The 16,954-nt window shown below is 51.8% G+C and overlaps 1 protein-coding gene across 2 annotated transcripts; it reads left to right on the top strand.

Annotated features, from left to right (window-relative positions):
• Window positions 1–6,744: 6,744 nt before the first annotated feature.
• LOC134354175 (fructose-bisphosphate aldolase A-like) lies at window positions 6,745–16,739 on the top strand. 2 transcript variants are annotated; one of them, XM_063063043.1, is made up of 9 exons: window positions 6,745–7,005; window positions 11,700–11,823; window positions 12,006–12,217; window positions 12,620–12,674; window positions 13,213–13,373; window positions 14,255–14,338; window positions 14,432–14,606; window positions 14,726–14,925; window positions 16,274–16,739. In XM_063063043.1, exons 1-9 carry the CDS (start codon window positions 6,760–6,762, stop codon window positions 16,367–16,369), a joined length of 1,353 nt encoding a protein of 450 aa, XP_062919113.1. In that variant the 5' UTR covers window positions 6,745–6,759; the 3' UTR covers window positions 16,370–16,739. The 2 variants fall into 2 exon arrangements, with proteins under 2 accessions (XP_062919113.1, XP_062919114.1); XM_063063044.1 differs by lacking the exon at window positions 6,745–7,005 and adding an exon at window positions 11,141–11,260.
• The last annotated feature ends 215 nt before the right edge of the window (window positions 16,740–16,954 follow it).

A 16,954-nucleotide genomic window follows, 5' to 3' on the forward strand; every position in this document is an offset into this window, starting at 1 on the left:
GTGTGAAACAGTACGAAAGAGGAATAGTGAGGTATTGGTCTTGGGTTCATGGGCCTTTCAGAAATCTGATGGTGGAGGGGAAGGAGCTTTTCCAGAATGGGTCTGCAGGCTCCTGTACCTCCTCCCAGATGGTGGTAATGAGAAGAGGGTACGTCCCAGGTGGTGAGGGTCCTTAGTGATTCCTGAGGCATCACCTCTTCAAGATGTCCTCGATGGTGGGGAGGGTTGTGCCCATGAGGAAGTTGACTGAGTCTACACCCCTCTTGTGATCCTGTGCATTGGAGCCTCCAGATCAGACAAAATGCTCTCCGCCGTACATCTGTACAAATTTATAGTGGTTGGTGATCCTCAAACTCCTAATGAGGCGTAGCTACTGTGGAACCTTCTCCATGTCTGCAGCGATGTGTTGGGCCCACGACAAACCCTCTGAGATTTTGGAACCCAGGAACTTGAAACTGCCCACCCCTTCAGCTGCTGAACCCTCTGAGGACTGGTGTGTGTTTCCCTGACTTCCCCTTCTTGACATCCACAATCAGTTCCTTGGTCGTGCTGACTTTGATTATGAATCTCTGGAAGGAACTCAGGGGACAGAGAGAAGATTCCCAAGGGCTCCCTGTCCCTACATTCCAAATGACTGACTGCTCCCACTCCCATCTATTGCTCTAATTCCCTTATTTTGAGGAGAATTCTGCGTGATTTTTTCTGTTTGTCAGGAAGAGTGCAACAGTACAGGAGCAGGCCATTTGGCCCAAATTCAAAAGGATTGGACATAGTTAATGGTAGGACCATTGACGGGAGAGGGGAGAAGAGACTATTTCTTCTCTCTTCTACAGATGTACGGTGGAGAACTCCAATGCACAGGATCGCAAGAAGCTACAGAGAATTGTAGTCTCTGTCAGCTTCATCACAGGTACAATCAATGTTACAGACCAGGGGTTCCCAACCTGGGTCCATAATCTCCTTGCTTACATGGACAGTAGGTGTTGTCTACAAGGACTTTAGCAAGCCATTTGACAAGGTCCTGCATGGGAGATTAGTCAAGAAAGTTCAGTCGCTTAGCATCTAGGATGGGATAGTAAATTGGATTAGGCACTGATTTGTAGGAAAAACCAGAGAGTGGTAGTAGGTGACTGGAGGCCTGTGACTAGTGGAGTGCCACAGGGATCAATGCTGGGTCCGTTGTTGTTTGTCATTTATATCAAAGTTCAAAGTAAAACTCATTATCAGAGTACATACATGTCACCACATATAACCTTCAGATTTTTTTTTCTTGCAGGCATTATCAGCAAATCTGTACAATATAACTGTAAACAGGAACTGTGCAAATGCAGATATAAATAATAGCAATAAATAACAAGCACAAAATAACAATGCTATCATGGGAAAAAGGGCTGAAAATGGCAGATGGAATTTAATTCAAACAAGTGCAAGATTTTGCACTTTGGTAGGACAAAGGTTTAAGAAGTGACTGGGCCTGTTGGAACTTGTCTGCTGAGTGGGAGATTACTTGCTAGTAATTTAGCAAGGGCCCATGGAAAGAACCAATGCGTAAGCGAAGCAGCCATTGTTGGAGTGGGCCAGTGTTAGAGTGGTCAGACTTTGGCTCAACAGGGCGCAGGCTAAGGGCGCTGAGTCACTTGGAATTATGTAGGTGATTGTGGAACTTAGAAGTCAGAGCCAAAAGTATAACAAGTGTAGACAGGATTTTATTTAAAGCAGTAGAATGCTTCTCCTGTAGGATGTGGGATTAAAGGGTACCTAACGGTATCCCTGATGACTACATCCACAGGAACTGCACCAGGTTTTCTGGAACTGTTGTGGGGGGGGGGGTTTAAACTAATTTGGCAGGGGGACGAGAACTGGACTGGCAGGGCTGAGGATGGGGCAGCTGATATACAAGTTAATGCAGTGTGTAGTGAGACTGTCAGAGGGACAGGCAGATGATCGTGCAAAATTTCAGTCAGTTGCACTGTAACAAGGGGACAAAATGGAAAAGGGTGATGAATACAGGACTGAATGTGTAATACTTGAATACACACAGTATATGGAATGAGGTGGATGATCAGTTAGACATTGGCAGGTATGACATTGTGGGCGTCACTGAATCATGGTTGCAGCTTAACATCCAAGGATATGCCTTGTATCAAACAGTTAAGCAGAAGGGGTAGGATGTCTCTGTTGGTAAAAAATGATACCAAATCCTTAGAAAGAGGTGACATAGGTTTGGAATATGTAGAATTATTGTGGGTAGAGTTAAGAAACTGCGAGGGTAAAAATACCCTGATGGGAGTTATATACAGGCCCCCTGAACAGTAGCAAAGATGTGGGCTACAAGTTACAACAGGAATAGAAAAAACATGTAAAAATGTTATGGTAGTCACGGGGGATTTTAAAATGCAGGTAGATTGGGAAAATCGGGTTGTTGCTGGATCCCAAGAGAGGGAATTTGTAGAAGGCACAGGATACACACATCCAATGAGGAAGAAGTATGCTAAAGGGAGAATGTCTCAACTGCGGCTGACAAGGGAAGTCAATGCCAGTATAAAAACCGAAGGGAGGGTATATAATAGAGCAAAAATTAGTGGGAAGTTAGAGGTTTGGGAAACTTTTAGAAACCAGCAGAAGGCAACTAAAAAGCCATAAGAAGGGAAAAGATAGAATACAAAGGTAAGCTGGCCAACAACATCAAAGAGGATACCAAAAGTTTTTTCAGATATATAAAGAGTAAAAGAGAGGCAAAAGTGAATATCGGACTACTGAAAAATGACACTGGAGAGGTAGTAATGGGGGACAAGGAAATGGCAGATGAACTGAATAAGTATTTTGCATCAGTCTTCACTGTAGAAGACACTAGCAGAATGCCAGAAATTCGAGAATGTCAGGGGGCAGAAGTGAGTGCAGTTGATATTACTAAGGAGAAGGTGCTGGGGAAGTTGAAAGGTCTGAATGTGGATCAGTCACTTGGACCAGATGGTCTACACCTCAGCGTTCTGAAAGAAGTAGCTGAAGAGATTGTGGGGGCATTAGTAATGATCTTTCAAGAATCACTAGATTCTGGAATGGTTCCAGAGGACTGGAAATTGAAAATGTCTCTCTGTTTTTCAAGAAGGGAGGGAGGGTGAAGAAAGCAAATTATAGGCCAGTTAGCCTGAATTCAGTGTTTTGGGGTAACTTGGAGGCACATGGTAAAATAGGCCATAGTCATCATGCTTTCCTTAAGGGGAAATCTTGCGTAATAGGCAGGGTAGACAAAGGATAATCAGTGCATATTGTTTACTTGGATTTTCAGAAAAGTCTTTGACTAGGTGCCACACATGAGGCTGCTTAACAAGGTGAGAGCCTGTGCTATTACAGGAAAGATACTGGCATGGATAGAGGATTGGCTGATTGGCAGGAAGCAAAGAGTGGGAATAAAGGACCTTTTCTGGTTGACCGCCGGTGACTAGTGCTGTTCCACAGGGGTCAGTACTGGGCCTGTTTCTTTTCATGTCAATGATTTGGATGACAGAATTGATGGCTTTGTGGTCAAGTTGCAGACAATACGAAGATAGGCAGAGAGGCAGGTCGTGTTCAGGAAGCAGGGAGTCTGCAGAAGAATTTAAACAGATTAGGAGAATGGGCAAAGAAGTGGCAGATGGAATATAATGTCAAGAAGTGTATGGTCATGCACTTTGGTAGCAGGAATAAAGGCATAGACCATTTTCTAAATGTGGAGAAATTTCAAAAATCTGAGGTGCAAGGGGACTTGGGAGTCTTTGTGCAGGATTCCCTGAAGGTTAACTTGCAGACTGAGTCAGTGGGAAGGAGGGTAAATGCAATGTTAGCATTAATTTCGAGAGGACTAGAATATAAGAGTAAGGATGTAATGCTGGGTCTTTATAAGGCATTGGTCAGACTGCACTTGGAGTACAGTGAGCAGTTTTGGTCCCCTTACCTAAGAAAAGTTGTTCTGGCATTGGAGAGGGTCCAGAGGAGGTTCATGAGAATGATTCTGGGAAAGAAAGGGTTAACATATGAAGAGTGTTTGATGGCTCTGGGTCTGTATTCACTGGAGTTTAGAAGAATCGAGGGGGATCTCATTGAAACCTATCAAATATTGAAAGGCCTCGATAGACTGGATGTGTAGAGGAGGACCAGAGGGCAGAGTCTCAGAATAGAGGGACATCCATTCAGAACAGAGATGAGGAAGAATTTCTTTAGCGAGAGGTTGGTGAAACCATGGAATCCATTGCCCCAGATGCCTGTGGAGGCCAAGTCGTCAAGTCTATTTAAAGTTGAGATTGATAGGTTCTTGATTATCCAGGGCATCAAAAGTTATGGGGAGAAGGCAGGAGAATGGGTTGAGAAGGAAACGGGTCAGCTATGATAAAATGGTGGAGCAGACTCGATGGGCTGAATGGCCTAATTCTGTTCCTATCTCTTATGGCCTTAAACCAGAGTAGGACTTAAACATTGAACAGTAGGAATGTGGTAGAACAGAGGGATCTGGGAATACAGATTCATAGTTCCTTGGAAGTGGCAGCACAGTTAGACAAGGTCTTAAAGAGAGCTTTTGGCACATTGACCTTCATCGATCAATGTATTGAGTACAGGGGTTGGGATGTTATTTTGAAATTGTATAAGATGTTGGTGAGGCCTCATTTGGAGTATTGTGTGCAGTTCTGGTCACCAATGTACAGGAAAGATGTAAACAAGGTTGAAGGAGTACAGAGAAAACTTACAAGGATGTTGCCAGGAATTGAGGACCTGAGTTAAAGACAAAGGTTGAATAGGATAGGACTATATTCCCTGGAGCGTAGGAGAATGAAGGGAGATTTGATAGAGGTATACAAAATTATGAGGGGTATAGGTAGGATAAATGTAAGCAGACTTCTTCCACTGAGGTTAGGTGGGAACTAGAACTGAGATCATGGATTACGGGTGAAATGTGAAATGAGGGGAAAGTTTCCACTCAGATGGAGGTGAGAGTGTGGAAGTGGTGGATGAAAGCTCAATTCCAATGTTTAAGAAAAATTTGGATAGGTATATGGATGGGAGGTGTATGGAAGGTTATGGTCCACGTGCAGTTTGGTGGGACTGAGCAAATTTATAGTGCAGCACTGATTAGATGGGCCAAAGGGACTGTTTCCGTGCTGAGTACTCTATGACTCTATAAGCCTCCTCACCATTGAGGACATGCTGTCTTCTCATCTCTACCATCAGAATATATACTGAACGATTCAGAAACTACTTCCCCACCACCATCAGATTTCTGAACGGTTCATGAATCCTACCTTGGTACTCCTATTTATCTTTGTAATTTACGGCGGTTTCATATCTTTGCTTTTCCAAACAGTCTTGCATTCTGGTCACCTTGTTATAGGACAGACGTAGAAGCTTTAGAGATGGAGGATGCAGAACCTTTACAGAGGGTGTAGAGGAGATTTACCAGGATGCTGTCTGTATTAAAGAGGGTGTAGAGGAGATTCACCAGGATGTTGCCTGGATTAGAGAGGGTGCAGAGGAGATTTACCAGGATGCTGTCTGTATTAGAGAGGGTGTAGAGGAGATTCACCAGGATGTTGCCTGGATTAGAGAGGGTGCAGAGGAGATTCACCAGGATGCTGTCTGTATTAGAGAGGGTGTAGAGGAGATTCACCAGGATGTTGCCTGGATTAGAGAGGGTGCAGAGGAGATTCACCAGGATGCTGCCTGGATTAGAGAGGGTGCAGAGGAGATTTACCAGGATGCTGTCTGTATTAAAGAGGGTGCAGAGGAGATTCACCAGGATGTTGCCTGGATTAGAGAGGGTGCAGAGGAGATTTACCAGGATGCTGTCTGTATTAGAGAGGGTGTAGAGGAGATTCACCAGGATGTTGCCTGGATTAGAGAGGGTGCAGAGGAGATTCACCAGGATGCTGCCTGGATTAGAGAGGGTGCAGAGGAGATTCACCAGGATGCTGCCTGGATTAGAGAGGGTGCAGAGGAGATTTACCAGGATGCTGTCTGTATTAGAGAGGGTGCGGAGGAGATTCACCAGGATGCTGCCTGGATTAGAGAGGGTGCAGAGGAGATTCACCAGGATGCTGCCTGGATTAGAGAGGGTGCAGAGGAGATTCACCAGGATGCTGCCTGGATTAGAGAGGGTGCAGAGGAGATTTACCAGGATGCTGTCTGTATTAGAGAGGGTACGGAGGAGATTCACCAGGATGCTGCCTGGATTAGAGAGGGTGCAGAGGAGATTCACCAGGATGCTGCCTGGATTAGAGAGGGTGCAGAGGAGATTTACCAGGATGCTGTCTGTATTAGAGAGGGTGCGGAGGAGATTCACCAGGATGCTGTCTGTATTAGAGAGGGTACGGAGGAGATTTACCGGAGTGTTGCTTGGATTAGTGGACAGTCAGAGACTCTTTCCCAGGACAGAAATGACTAATCTGAGGGTGTATGATTTTAAGATGATTGGAGGAAAGTACGGGTGTGGGGGGGGATGTCAGAGATTGTTTTTCTTACACAGAGAGTGGTGGGTGTATGGAATATGCGGTCGGTTGGTGAGAGGCAGATACATTGGAGACTTTTTAGATGGGCACAACGACGATAGAAAAATGAAGGAATATGTAGGAAGGGTTAGTTTGGTCTTGTAAGTTAAAGGTCAGCACACCGTTGTGGGTCAAAGAGCACAGTTCAGGCCCTCTTATCTTTCGCATCATGTAATAATGCTCCTGATTCATGGATCTCCCAGGAACTGGGGAGGGGTGGGGTAGCAAGCTGGAGAGGGGCCAAATGGCCTGCAAAAGGAGATTCCCCTACCCCCCACCCTGCCTCCCGATTTGGAACGTTCCAGAATGCCAGCCAGCAGCTGGTGCTTGGGAAAAGGTTAGTGGTGCAAGGGGAGAAGGTCAGAAATGGACACCGTCTACCCTCCCCCTGGGCCCCTATAAAAGACAGGACAGACAGTGCCGGATTCACCTTGCACGTCGGTCCCACCCCGCCGCCCTCTCGCAGACGCAAGCAGACTCGCCGGGCACAGTAAGTCTACCATCACGTCAGCCTTCCTTTGCCAGACCAGAGTTATCTCCAGTGTCCCTCAGGAGATGTGTTGCTTTGCAACAGCAGTACTGTGTGAGAGATTAAAATGTTTATTAATATGAAATTAATGTGAGTTAATTAACAACCCTAACGAGGGTGTTGCTGGAACTCCAGTTATAGGGAAAGGTTGAATATGTCGGAAAGCTGCGTCATGATTCTTTCCTATACCCTTTATTTCTTTTATATTTTTATTGTAACTGTAGTAAGAATGGTTCAGCAGCAACAGGTATCCACAGACAAAGGGAGCACTGTACACGTGTTAAAGGCTACATTGTGAAGTGGTTCACTTTGGAAGGCTGAACCTGAAGGCATTCTCAGCAGTATGAAGGAACAGAGTGATCCTGGGATTCACGTCCATAGCCTTGTCAAAATGGTCACACAGATTCAGTCCTGATGAAGGGTCTCAGCCCGAAGTGTCGACTGTTTACTCTTTTGCATAGATGCTGCCTTGCCTGCTGAGTTCTCCAGCATTTTGTATGTGATGCAAGTTGATAGGGTGTTTAAGAAGGCTTATCGTGTGCTGGCCTTCATTAATCAGGGGATTGAGTTCAAGGTAATGTTGCAGCTCTATAAAACCCTGGTCAGACCACACTTGGAATATTGTGTTCAGTTCTGGTCTCCTCATTATAGGAAGGATGTGGAAGCTTTAGAGAGAGCACAGAGGAGATTCACCAGGATGCTGCCTGGATTAGAGAGGGTGCAGAGGAGATTCACCAGGATGCTGTCTGTATTAGAGAGAGCACAGAGGAGATTCACCAGGATGCTGCCTGGACTAGAGAAGGTGCAGAGGAGATTCAGCAGGATGCTGTCTGTATTAGAGAGGGTGCGGAGGAGATTTACCAGGATGTTGCCTGGATCAGAGAGGGTGCAGAGGAAATTCACCAGGATGCTGCCTGGACTAGAGAAGGTGCAGAGATTTACCAGGATGCTGCCTGGATTAAAAAAGCATGTCTGATAGGGAGTGGTTAAGCAAACTAGGGCTTTTCTCTTTGGGGTGAAGGTGAATGAGAGAAGATTTGATAGATGCGTATAAGTTATAAGAGCCATAAATAGAGTGGACACTTATAGAGACTTTCCCTGGGCAAAAAGAGCTAATACAAGGGGGCATAATTTTAAGATGATTGGAGGAAAGTATAAGGGGAATGTCAGAGATGGTTGTTTTACACAGTGAATGGTGGTTGTGTGGAATACACTGCCAAGGGTGGTAGTAAAGGCAACTACATTCAGGACAGTCAAGAAAATCATCATGGATGAAAGAAAAATATTGGATTATGTGGAAGGGAAGGGTTAGATTGATCTTGGAGTTAAGAGGTCAGCACAATATTGTTTGCAGAGGGACCTGTACTGTGCTATATTGTTCTATGTCCTAAGAAATTACTTTATCAGAGAAACATAAAGAATAAGACCAAAAGAAAAATGGTTAATGAATTAGTAAATGAGGTAAAATAATATTTATCAACCAATCACTGAACCACGTCACACGACACACATCTGTCCAGCAGCCCGTCCAGTTTCTCTCTGCTCTCTTTTCTGTACTCCTCTCTCTCCTCCTCTCCTCTCCCCCAAGCCCACTCTTCAGCTCCATCAGTCACAACCTAAGCTCAATTTCCCATTTGCACCAAGATGGTGGTGCTCTTTATACTCTTCAGAGCTCGAACCTTGTCGTTACCGCAGCACTTTTCCATGTTGTAGTGACACCAGCTATATCATGGTATCTATCGTGACATTCAGACGAGGTACCTCATAGCAGGCTTACCAGGAAGGAAACAGATTCGTCCAGTGTATTTCGAAACCTACTGTGAAACACGTTATTTGCATTCAAACCAAAGTGCTGGGGGCAGTCTGCAAGAGTTGCCACACATTCTACCACCGACGTAACTCAGCCACCACGTTCAGCAGAACAACAAAACTCATTTCCCAATCTCCCACCCACTCACACAGACGAATCTCCCAACAACCCCTCCCGGCTTCCGACCTCCAGTCCTTGGTTGAGTACATTATCCTTCAGCACTGTACGTGTAACACATCGAGGAGGAATTTCCTTAGCCAGACGGTGCTGAAGCTGAGAATTCCTTGTCACAGACAGCAGTGTAGGCCAAGTCGTTGGCTATATTTAAAGCAGAGATTGATAGGTGCTTGATTAGCTAGGGCATCAAAGGTTACGGGGAGAAGGCAGGATAATAAATCAGCCATGATGGAATGGCGCAGCAGACTCGATGGGCCAAGTGGCCTAATTCTGCTCCTGTATCATTTGGTCTGGTCTTATTCTAAGATGACACCATTTTGTCTTACAAACTTCAATTTAGGATTATATCGAGGAGAGATCAAATGTAACACTTTCCTCACAGTAACTTATTGGCTTATAATCCTTTTTAATGTCTTGCACTGTACTGCTCCCACAAAACCACACATTTCACAACATTTCTCAGTGATAATAAACTTTGAAGGCGTGTAGAGAAAATTTACAAACATGTTGCTAGGTCTCGAGGACCTGAGTTATAAGAAAAGATTGAATAGGTTAGGACTTTATTCCTTAGAACCATAGAAGAATGAGAGGGGGTTTGATATAGGCATACAAAATTATGAGGGGTAGAGATGGCGTAAATGCAAGCCGGTTTTTTCCACTGAGGTTGGGTGGGACTACAATTAGAGGCCATAGGTTAAGGGTGAAAGATGAAAAGTTTAAAGGGAACTTGAGGGAGACTTCTTCACTCAGAGGTGGTGAGTGTGTGGAATAAGCTGCCAGCAGAAATAGTGGATGTGAGCTCAATTTGAACATTTAAGAGAAGTTTGGATAGCAACATGGATGTGAGGGCTATGGTCAACGTATCGGTCAGCACGGACTAGATGGGCTGAAGGGTCTATTTCTGTGTTGTAGTGTTCCATGACTCTATCACACCCTCCCTTCCCTACACCCTGTCTCTGTCGCCCTCTCCCTCCCCTACACCCTGCTCATCTGTCACCTCTTCCCTTCCAGTGTCCATCAGCCCTCCCTCCCCTACATCCCTCACTGTCTCTCTGTCACCCCTCTCCTCCCCGCCGCCATCAGCCCTCCGTGTCTCCGTCACCCCCCACCAAACACCTCTGTGTCCGTCCCCCCTCGCTGTGTTCATCTGCTCTCTCCGTGTCTCTGTCACCCCCTCCCCATCTCCGTCCGTGCCTTCCTCCCCCTTTCGCCTGGCCCTGTGGGTGTCGGGTGTCGGCTGTCGGCTTGACCTTTGCGCACTTGCCAGGAATGAGACGGTTAACAGCTGCCGGCTGATCCCACATTCCGGCTGTTGGCTCCACCTCGGATCACAGGCGTGTGTCAGCACAATCGCAAGCTCACCAAGGTCACCTCAGGGGTCGGGGTACGGGGGCAGAGGGAAAGGAGGGTGGACGGGGAGCTCTGTGTTCAGCCTCACCTAATTGTACAGAGAACCATCTCTCAGCCACTGAGACCCCCCCCCCGGGAAATCCCGACCGCCCCCTCCCCAGGGAGGTCCCGGCAGAGCGGTTCTGAGCCGTCCCTGCCCTGCCCCTGCCCTGCCCTGCCCCTGCCCCTGCCCCTGCCTTCCCCTGCCCCGCCCCTACCCTGCCCCTACCCCTGACCCTGCCCTTGCCCCTGCCTTCCCCTGCCCCTACCCCTGACTTCCCCTGCCCCTACCCCTGCCCTTGCCCCTGCCCCGCCCCTACCCCTGCCCCGTCCCTACCCCTGCCCCGTCCCTACCCCGCCCCTACCCCTGCCCCGTCCCTACCCCTGCCCCGTCCCTACCCCTGCTCCTGCCCTCCCCTGCCCCGCCCCGCCCCTACCCCTGCCCCGCCCCGCCCCTACCCCTGCCCTGCCCCTGCCCCTGACCCTGTCCTTGCCCCTGCCTTCCCCTGCCCCTAACCGTGCCCTTGCCCCTGCCTTCCCCTGCCCCTGCCCCTGCCCCGCCCCTGCCTCTCCCATCTCCCCAGCCCCCACCCCGAGAGGGTTTTGCCGCAGTGTGGCTGCGCCTTTAAGAGGATCTCCGCAGTGTGCACTTCTGACGTCATGTGTATCTGAGCCCGGTCACGTAGAGGGAGGAGGGACGGAGGGAGGAGGGAGGAGGGACGGAGGGAGGAGGGAGGAGGGACGGAGGGAGGGCTCTGCTCTGCTCTGCTCTGATCCGGCTCTCATTGCACACGGGAACGTCAGCGGGGACGGAAGCAAGAGGCAGGAGCAGCCGACACGGTAGGGAGGGGTGGGAGAGAGGATAGGTGAGGGTAGGTGGGTGAGTGGGGAGGGAGGGAGGGAGGGACATGCAGAGGGACACACACACACACACACACACACGCGAGGACACATGTAATACAGACTGGGACAGTCCCCACCCGGCCGCTCGGTGAGCGGGGAGATGCGGATTCGGAAGGGGGTGCCGGGGGCCCTGAGGCCTCTGATCTCTCCGGGCCCCGGTTCCATGATACGAAACTTCCCGTCCGCATCTCCCTCTCCGAGCTCACTCTTGCGTGAAGGTGATTAGGCTGATCTTCGGTTTCTCCTCGTCCACGTCCGGCGTGTCTGTGAAGGAGCTTTAACGGGGAAGGCCGCAGTTTAAGCCGGCGTGATGGGAGTTCCCCTCAGCGGGGAGCCGGTATCGGGGCTGAGTAACGGAGGTGCTGTGTCCCCACAGACAGAAGCCAGCATGCCGCACCACTATCCGCCCCTCACCACCGAGCAGAAGAAGGAGCTGTCGGACATCGCCCACCGGATCGTGGCCCCGGGCAAGGGCATCCTCGCCGCCGATGAGTCCACCGGTAGGTACAGCCACCCTTGCCCGTCCCTTCGTCCCTTCACTTCGCGGTCCCTCACATACTCGCTGGATCAAGAGTTATAACCAGTGTGTCTTCCATCCAACCCCTCACCCCGCTTCCTGCCCTCCCTCTCTTCCTGTCCATCTTTCCTTCCCTCTGCCCCTACCCCTCTTTCCCCCTCCCAGGAAGTATGGCCAAACGGATGACCAGTGTAGGCGCGGACAACTCGGAGGAGAATCGCCGTTTCTATCGCCAGATCTTGTTCAAGGCCACAGAGGATGTGAAACAGTATGTCGGTGGTATCATCTTCTTCCATGAGACCCTGTATCAGAAGACCGATGATGGGACCTCCTTCGTCAAGTTAATCAAGGACAAGGGTATCGTGGCTGGCATCAAGGTGATGTGGGGCAGAGGGTGCATCCCCCCCCCCGTGATCAACCTGCCTCCCTCCCTTGCCACCCTGTCAGCCTGTGTGGTCACCTTCAGGGAGCTGTAGACAGGGACCCCAAGATCCCTCTGTAGGTCAACACTGTTAAAGGTCCTGCCATTAACTGTGCCCTGTCCCTTTACATTTCACCTCCTAAAGTGTAACACCTCACACCTGTCCGGATTAAACTCCATCGGCCATTTCTCCGCCGTATCTGTAACTGATCTCTATCCTGCTGTGTCCTCAGACATCTTCACTGTCCACAGCTCCAACTGATTGCTGACTAACATGATGATTGCACTGTGCCAGGAGAGGGGTTGGTGCCTGTAGAAAGGGGACTCAACTTCTCCCTGTCTTCTCCTCCGCCCGCAGGTTGACCTTGGAGTGGTTCTGCTGCCTGGTACCAATGGTGAGACCACAACTCAAGGTAGGTCACTCCCTGGAGCCACCCCTTCCTCCTCCCTCTCCCGCACGCTGCATGCTTTCCTCCCCACCCCAATTCCTCGATTCCAAACTGAGGAGTGAGAAGGATAGAAGGATGGAGGGGTGGGAGTGGGAGAATGAATGAGGGGAGCTGGGAAGAGAGAGAGAAGAGGTCGTAGTGTAGAGGGAAAATGTTACGGGAGAGAGGGAGAAGGTGTAAAGGGAGGAGGAGATGGGAGAGATGTTGCAGGAGAGTGAAGGGGAGATAGGAGAGGAGAGGTGTTGCAGAGAGCAGAGGGGGAGATGGGAAAGAGAAGGGAGGTGTTACAGTAGGGTGGATAAGGTGAGAGGGCGACAGAGAGATATTGCATGGGAGGGGGACAGAGGAGATGTTACAAGGAAGGGGAGAGCAGACGTTACTGGAGAATGAAAGGGGGAGAGAGGGAAATGTTACAGAGAACGTGGAGAGAGTCGAGATGTTACAGAAGAGGGGAAAGTGTATATAGGTCAGACTAATGGTCCCCTCTTTGCCCCCACCCCAGGGCTGGATGGACTGAACGAGCGCTGTGCCCAATACAAGAAGGATGGGGCTGACTTTGCCAAGTGGCGGTGTGTGCTGAAGATCACCGAGACCACCCCGTCCCACCTCGCCATTATGGAGAACGCCAATGTCCTGGCCCGATACGCCAGCATCTGCCAGCATGTACGGCCGGGGGGAGGGGGAATGAGGGAATGAAGGTGGTGTTGGGGGAGAGAGGGGGAATGAGGGTGGTGTTGGGGGAGAGAGGGGGAATGAGGGTGGTGTTGGGAGAGAGGGGGAATGAGGGTGGTGTTGGGAGGAGAGGGGGAATGAGGGTGGTGGGAGAGAGGGGGAATGAGGGTGGTGTTGGGGGGGAGAGGAAATGAGGTTGGTGTTGGGAGAGGGGGAATGAGGGTGGTGTTGGGAGGGGGAATGAGGGTGGTGTTGGGGGAGAGGGGGAATGAGGGTGGTGTTGGGGAGAGGGGGAATGAGGGTGGTGTTGGGAGGAGAGGGGGAATGAGGGTGGTGTTGGGGAGAGGGGGAATGAGGGTGGTGTTGGGAGGAGAGGGGGAATGAGGGTGGTGTTGGGAGGAGAGGGGGAATGAGGGTGGTGTTGGGGGAGAGGGGGAATGAGGGTGGTGTTGGGGGAGAGGGGGAATGAGGGTGGTGTTGGGAGGGGAGGAGAGAGGGAATGAGGGTGGTGTTGGGAGACGGGGAATGAGGGTGCTGTTAGGGAGAGGGGGAATGAGGGTGGTGTTGGGAGGGGAGGAGAGGGGGAATGAGGGTGGTGTTGGGAGAGGGGGAATGAGGGTGGTGTTGGGGGGAGAGGGGGAATGAGGGTGGTGTTGGGAGAGGGGGGAATGAGAGTGGTGTTGGGAAAGAGGGGGAATGAGGGTGGTGGGGGGAGGAGGAATGAGGAACAGAGAGTGGGGTAGATGGGGAGAGAGTTGACAGAGGAAGGCGGGGTGACAAACAGCAGGGGAGGCAGATGCCCCAGGGAGGGGTAAGAACACTGTCTATTCAGCCCTGACGTTGTCGCTCCTTTCTCCCGTCTCCACCCACAGAATGGCATTGTCCCAATCGTCGAGCCCGAGATCCTTCCCGACGGCAATCATAACCTAAAGCGCTGTCAGTATATCACTGAGAAGGTAAGACGTCTGCTCAGCCCATTGGGGCCTGCTGGACGCCGATACGGTCCCCCCTGCTTGCCCCGTACTCACCCTGGACTCTCCCCCACCCAGGTGCTGGCTGCAGTCTACAAGGCCCTGAGTGACCACCACGTTTACCTGGAGGGAACACTGCTGAAACCCAACATGGTGACAGCCGGACACGCCTGTACGGAAAAGTACACCCCCGAGCAGATCGCCATGGCAACCGTTACTGCCCTGCGCCGCACCGTTCCTCCAGCTGTACCAGGTCAGTCTGACGCAGACAGCTCTGTGTGCATGTCCATGTAAGTGGGAGGGATGGGGGAGGCCCCAACCTCGCTCTTCTCTCCTTCCCTACCCCTAACTGTCTCTTGGTCTGGACTCTAGGTATCACCTTCCTGTCAGGCGGTCAGAGTGAGGAGGAGGCGTCCATCAATCTGAGTGCCATCAACCGCTGCCCGGATCTCAAGCCCTGGGCTCTGACCTTTTCGTACGGACGCGCTCTCCAAGCCTCTGCACTCAAGGCCTGGTCTGGCAAGAAGGAGAATGCCAAGGCAGCTGCCGCGGAGTTCGTCAAACGGGCCAAGGTGAGGGGAGCTCGGTGTCAGTGAGGGTGAGGGGAGCTCGGTGTTGGTGAAGGGAGGGGAATCTCAGTGAGGGGAGCTCGGTGAGGGTGAGGGGGAGCTCGGTGTCAGTGAGGGTGAGGGGAGCTCGGTGAGGGTGAGGGGAGCTCGGTGAGGGGGAGCTCGGTGTCGGTGAGGGGGAGCTTGGTGTCAGTGTGGGTGAGGGGAGCTCGGTGAGGGGGAGCTCGGTGAGGGGAGCTCGGTGTCAGTGAGGGTGAGGGGAGCTCGGTGAGGGTGAGGGGAGCTCGGTGTCGGTGAGGGTGAGGGGAGCTTGGTGAGGGTGAGGGGGAGCTCGGTGTCGGTGAGGGGGAGCTTGGTGTCAGTGTGGGTGAGGGGAGCTCGGTGTCGGTGAGGGTGAGGGGAGCTCGGTGTCGGTGAGGGGAGGGGGAGTTCGGTGTTGGTGAGGGGAGCTCGGTGTCGGTGAGGGGGAGCTTTGTGTCGGTGAGGGTGAGGTTGAGGGGAGCTCGGTGTGGGTGAGGGGAGCTCGGTGTCGGTGAAGGTGAGGGGAGCTCGGTGAGGGGGAGCTCGGTGAGGGTGAGGGGAGCTCGGTGTCGGTGAGGGGAGGGGGAGCTCGGTGTCAGTGAGGGGGAGCTTTGTGTCGGTGAGGGGAGCAGTGTCGGTGAGGGTGAGGGGGAGCTCGGTGTCGGTGAGGGTGAGGGGGAGCTCGGTGTCGGTGAGGGTGAGGGGAGCTCGGTGTCGGTGAGGGTGAGGGGAGCTCGGTGTCGGTGAGGGGAGGGGGAGCTCGGTGTCAGTGAGGGGGAGCTTTGTGTCGGTGAGGGTGAGGGGAGCTCAGTGTCGGTGAGGGTGAGGGGGAGCTCGGTGTCGGTGAGGGTGAGGGGAGCTCGGTGTCGGTGAGGGGAGGGGGAGCTCGGTGTCAGTGAGGGGGAGCTTTGTGTCGGTGAGGGTGAGGGGAGCTCAGTGTCGGTGAGGGGGAGCTCGGTGTCGGTGACGGTGAGGGGAGCTCGGTGTCGGTGAGGGGAGGGGGAGCTCGGTGTCAGTGAGGGGGAGCTTTGTGTCGGTGAGGGTGAGGGGAGCTCAGTGTCGGTGAGGGTGAGGGGGAGCTCAGTGTCGGTGAGGGTGAGGGGGAGCTCGGTGTCGGTGAGGGTGAGGGGGAGCTCGGTGTTGGTGAGGGTGAGGGGAGCTCGGTGTCGGTGGGGGGGGGAGCTCGGTGTCAAGGGGATGAGGTAGTTCAGTGCGGGTGAGGGAACGACATCAGGATGTCCTCATGCACGGGTGTGGAATGGTGTCTGGGATGCTCGTGGTTCGCATTGTACCCCTCACACTGACTCTGTACCCCCTCTCTCTCTTACAGACAAATGGATTGGCAGCCCAGGGCAAGTACTTACCCTCTGGGGAGACAGGAGCCGCAGCCGGACAATCTCTGTTTGTGGCCGGTCATGTGTACTGAGATGTTGTGTACGTCCCTCCCTCCCCCCTGGACCCAGTGTTTTGTGTGTGTGCTTTTGTAAGCACGTGTCATCTACGTGCCCCACCCCCCCCGCGTCCTGCGTAGTGGCACCACCTCCCTGCTCTGTGTAACGGTTCCCCGCTACATCCTGCATCGGCAGGGGTGGGGATCGGCCCACACTGGAGTCGGCGTTTTCCTTCCGGGCTGCACTTTATCCCCCTCACCACCACCCCACCTCGAACTCTGCACAGGTCCCAGTGTGCCTGTGTCGTTGGGATGATCCCAGAGAAAACGCTCCTCTTTCTGCTGTCTCACTGGCAGAGTGACAACTCAGAACTAAACAGTAACTAATAAAAGACTTATCAAATGCTTTACCTCGTCGTGTGTCTTCATTACCATATAGTCAGGTCAGGCCATAGTGTTGTGTTGGCCCTCCCTCCTGCCTGCATAGTGTCCATCTCCCTACGTTCCCTACACATTCATGCGTCTGACAGCATCTGTCTCCACTACCACCCCTAGCAGCACGTTCCAGGCACCCACCATCTCTGTTCAGCTCACCCCTCCCACCGTGAATGCAAATGTCTC

This window comes from Mobula hypostoma, chromosome 11 (genome assembly GCF_963921235.1).
Source record: "Mobula hypostoma chromosome 11, sMobHyp1.1, whole genome shotgun sequence".
NCBI classification, from domain to species: Eukaryota; Metazoa; Chordata; class Chondrichthyes; order Myliobatiformes; family Myliobatidae; genus Mobula; species Mobula hypostoma.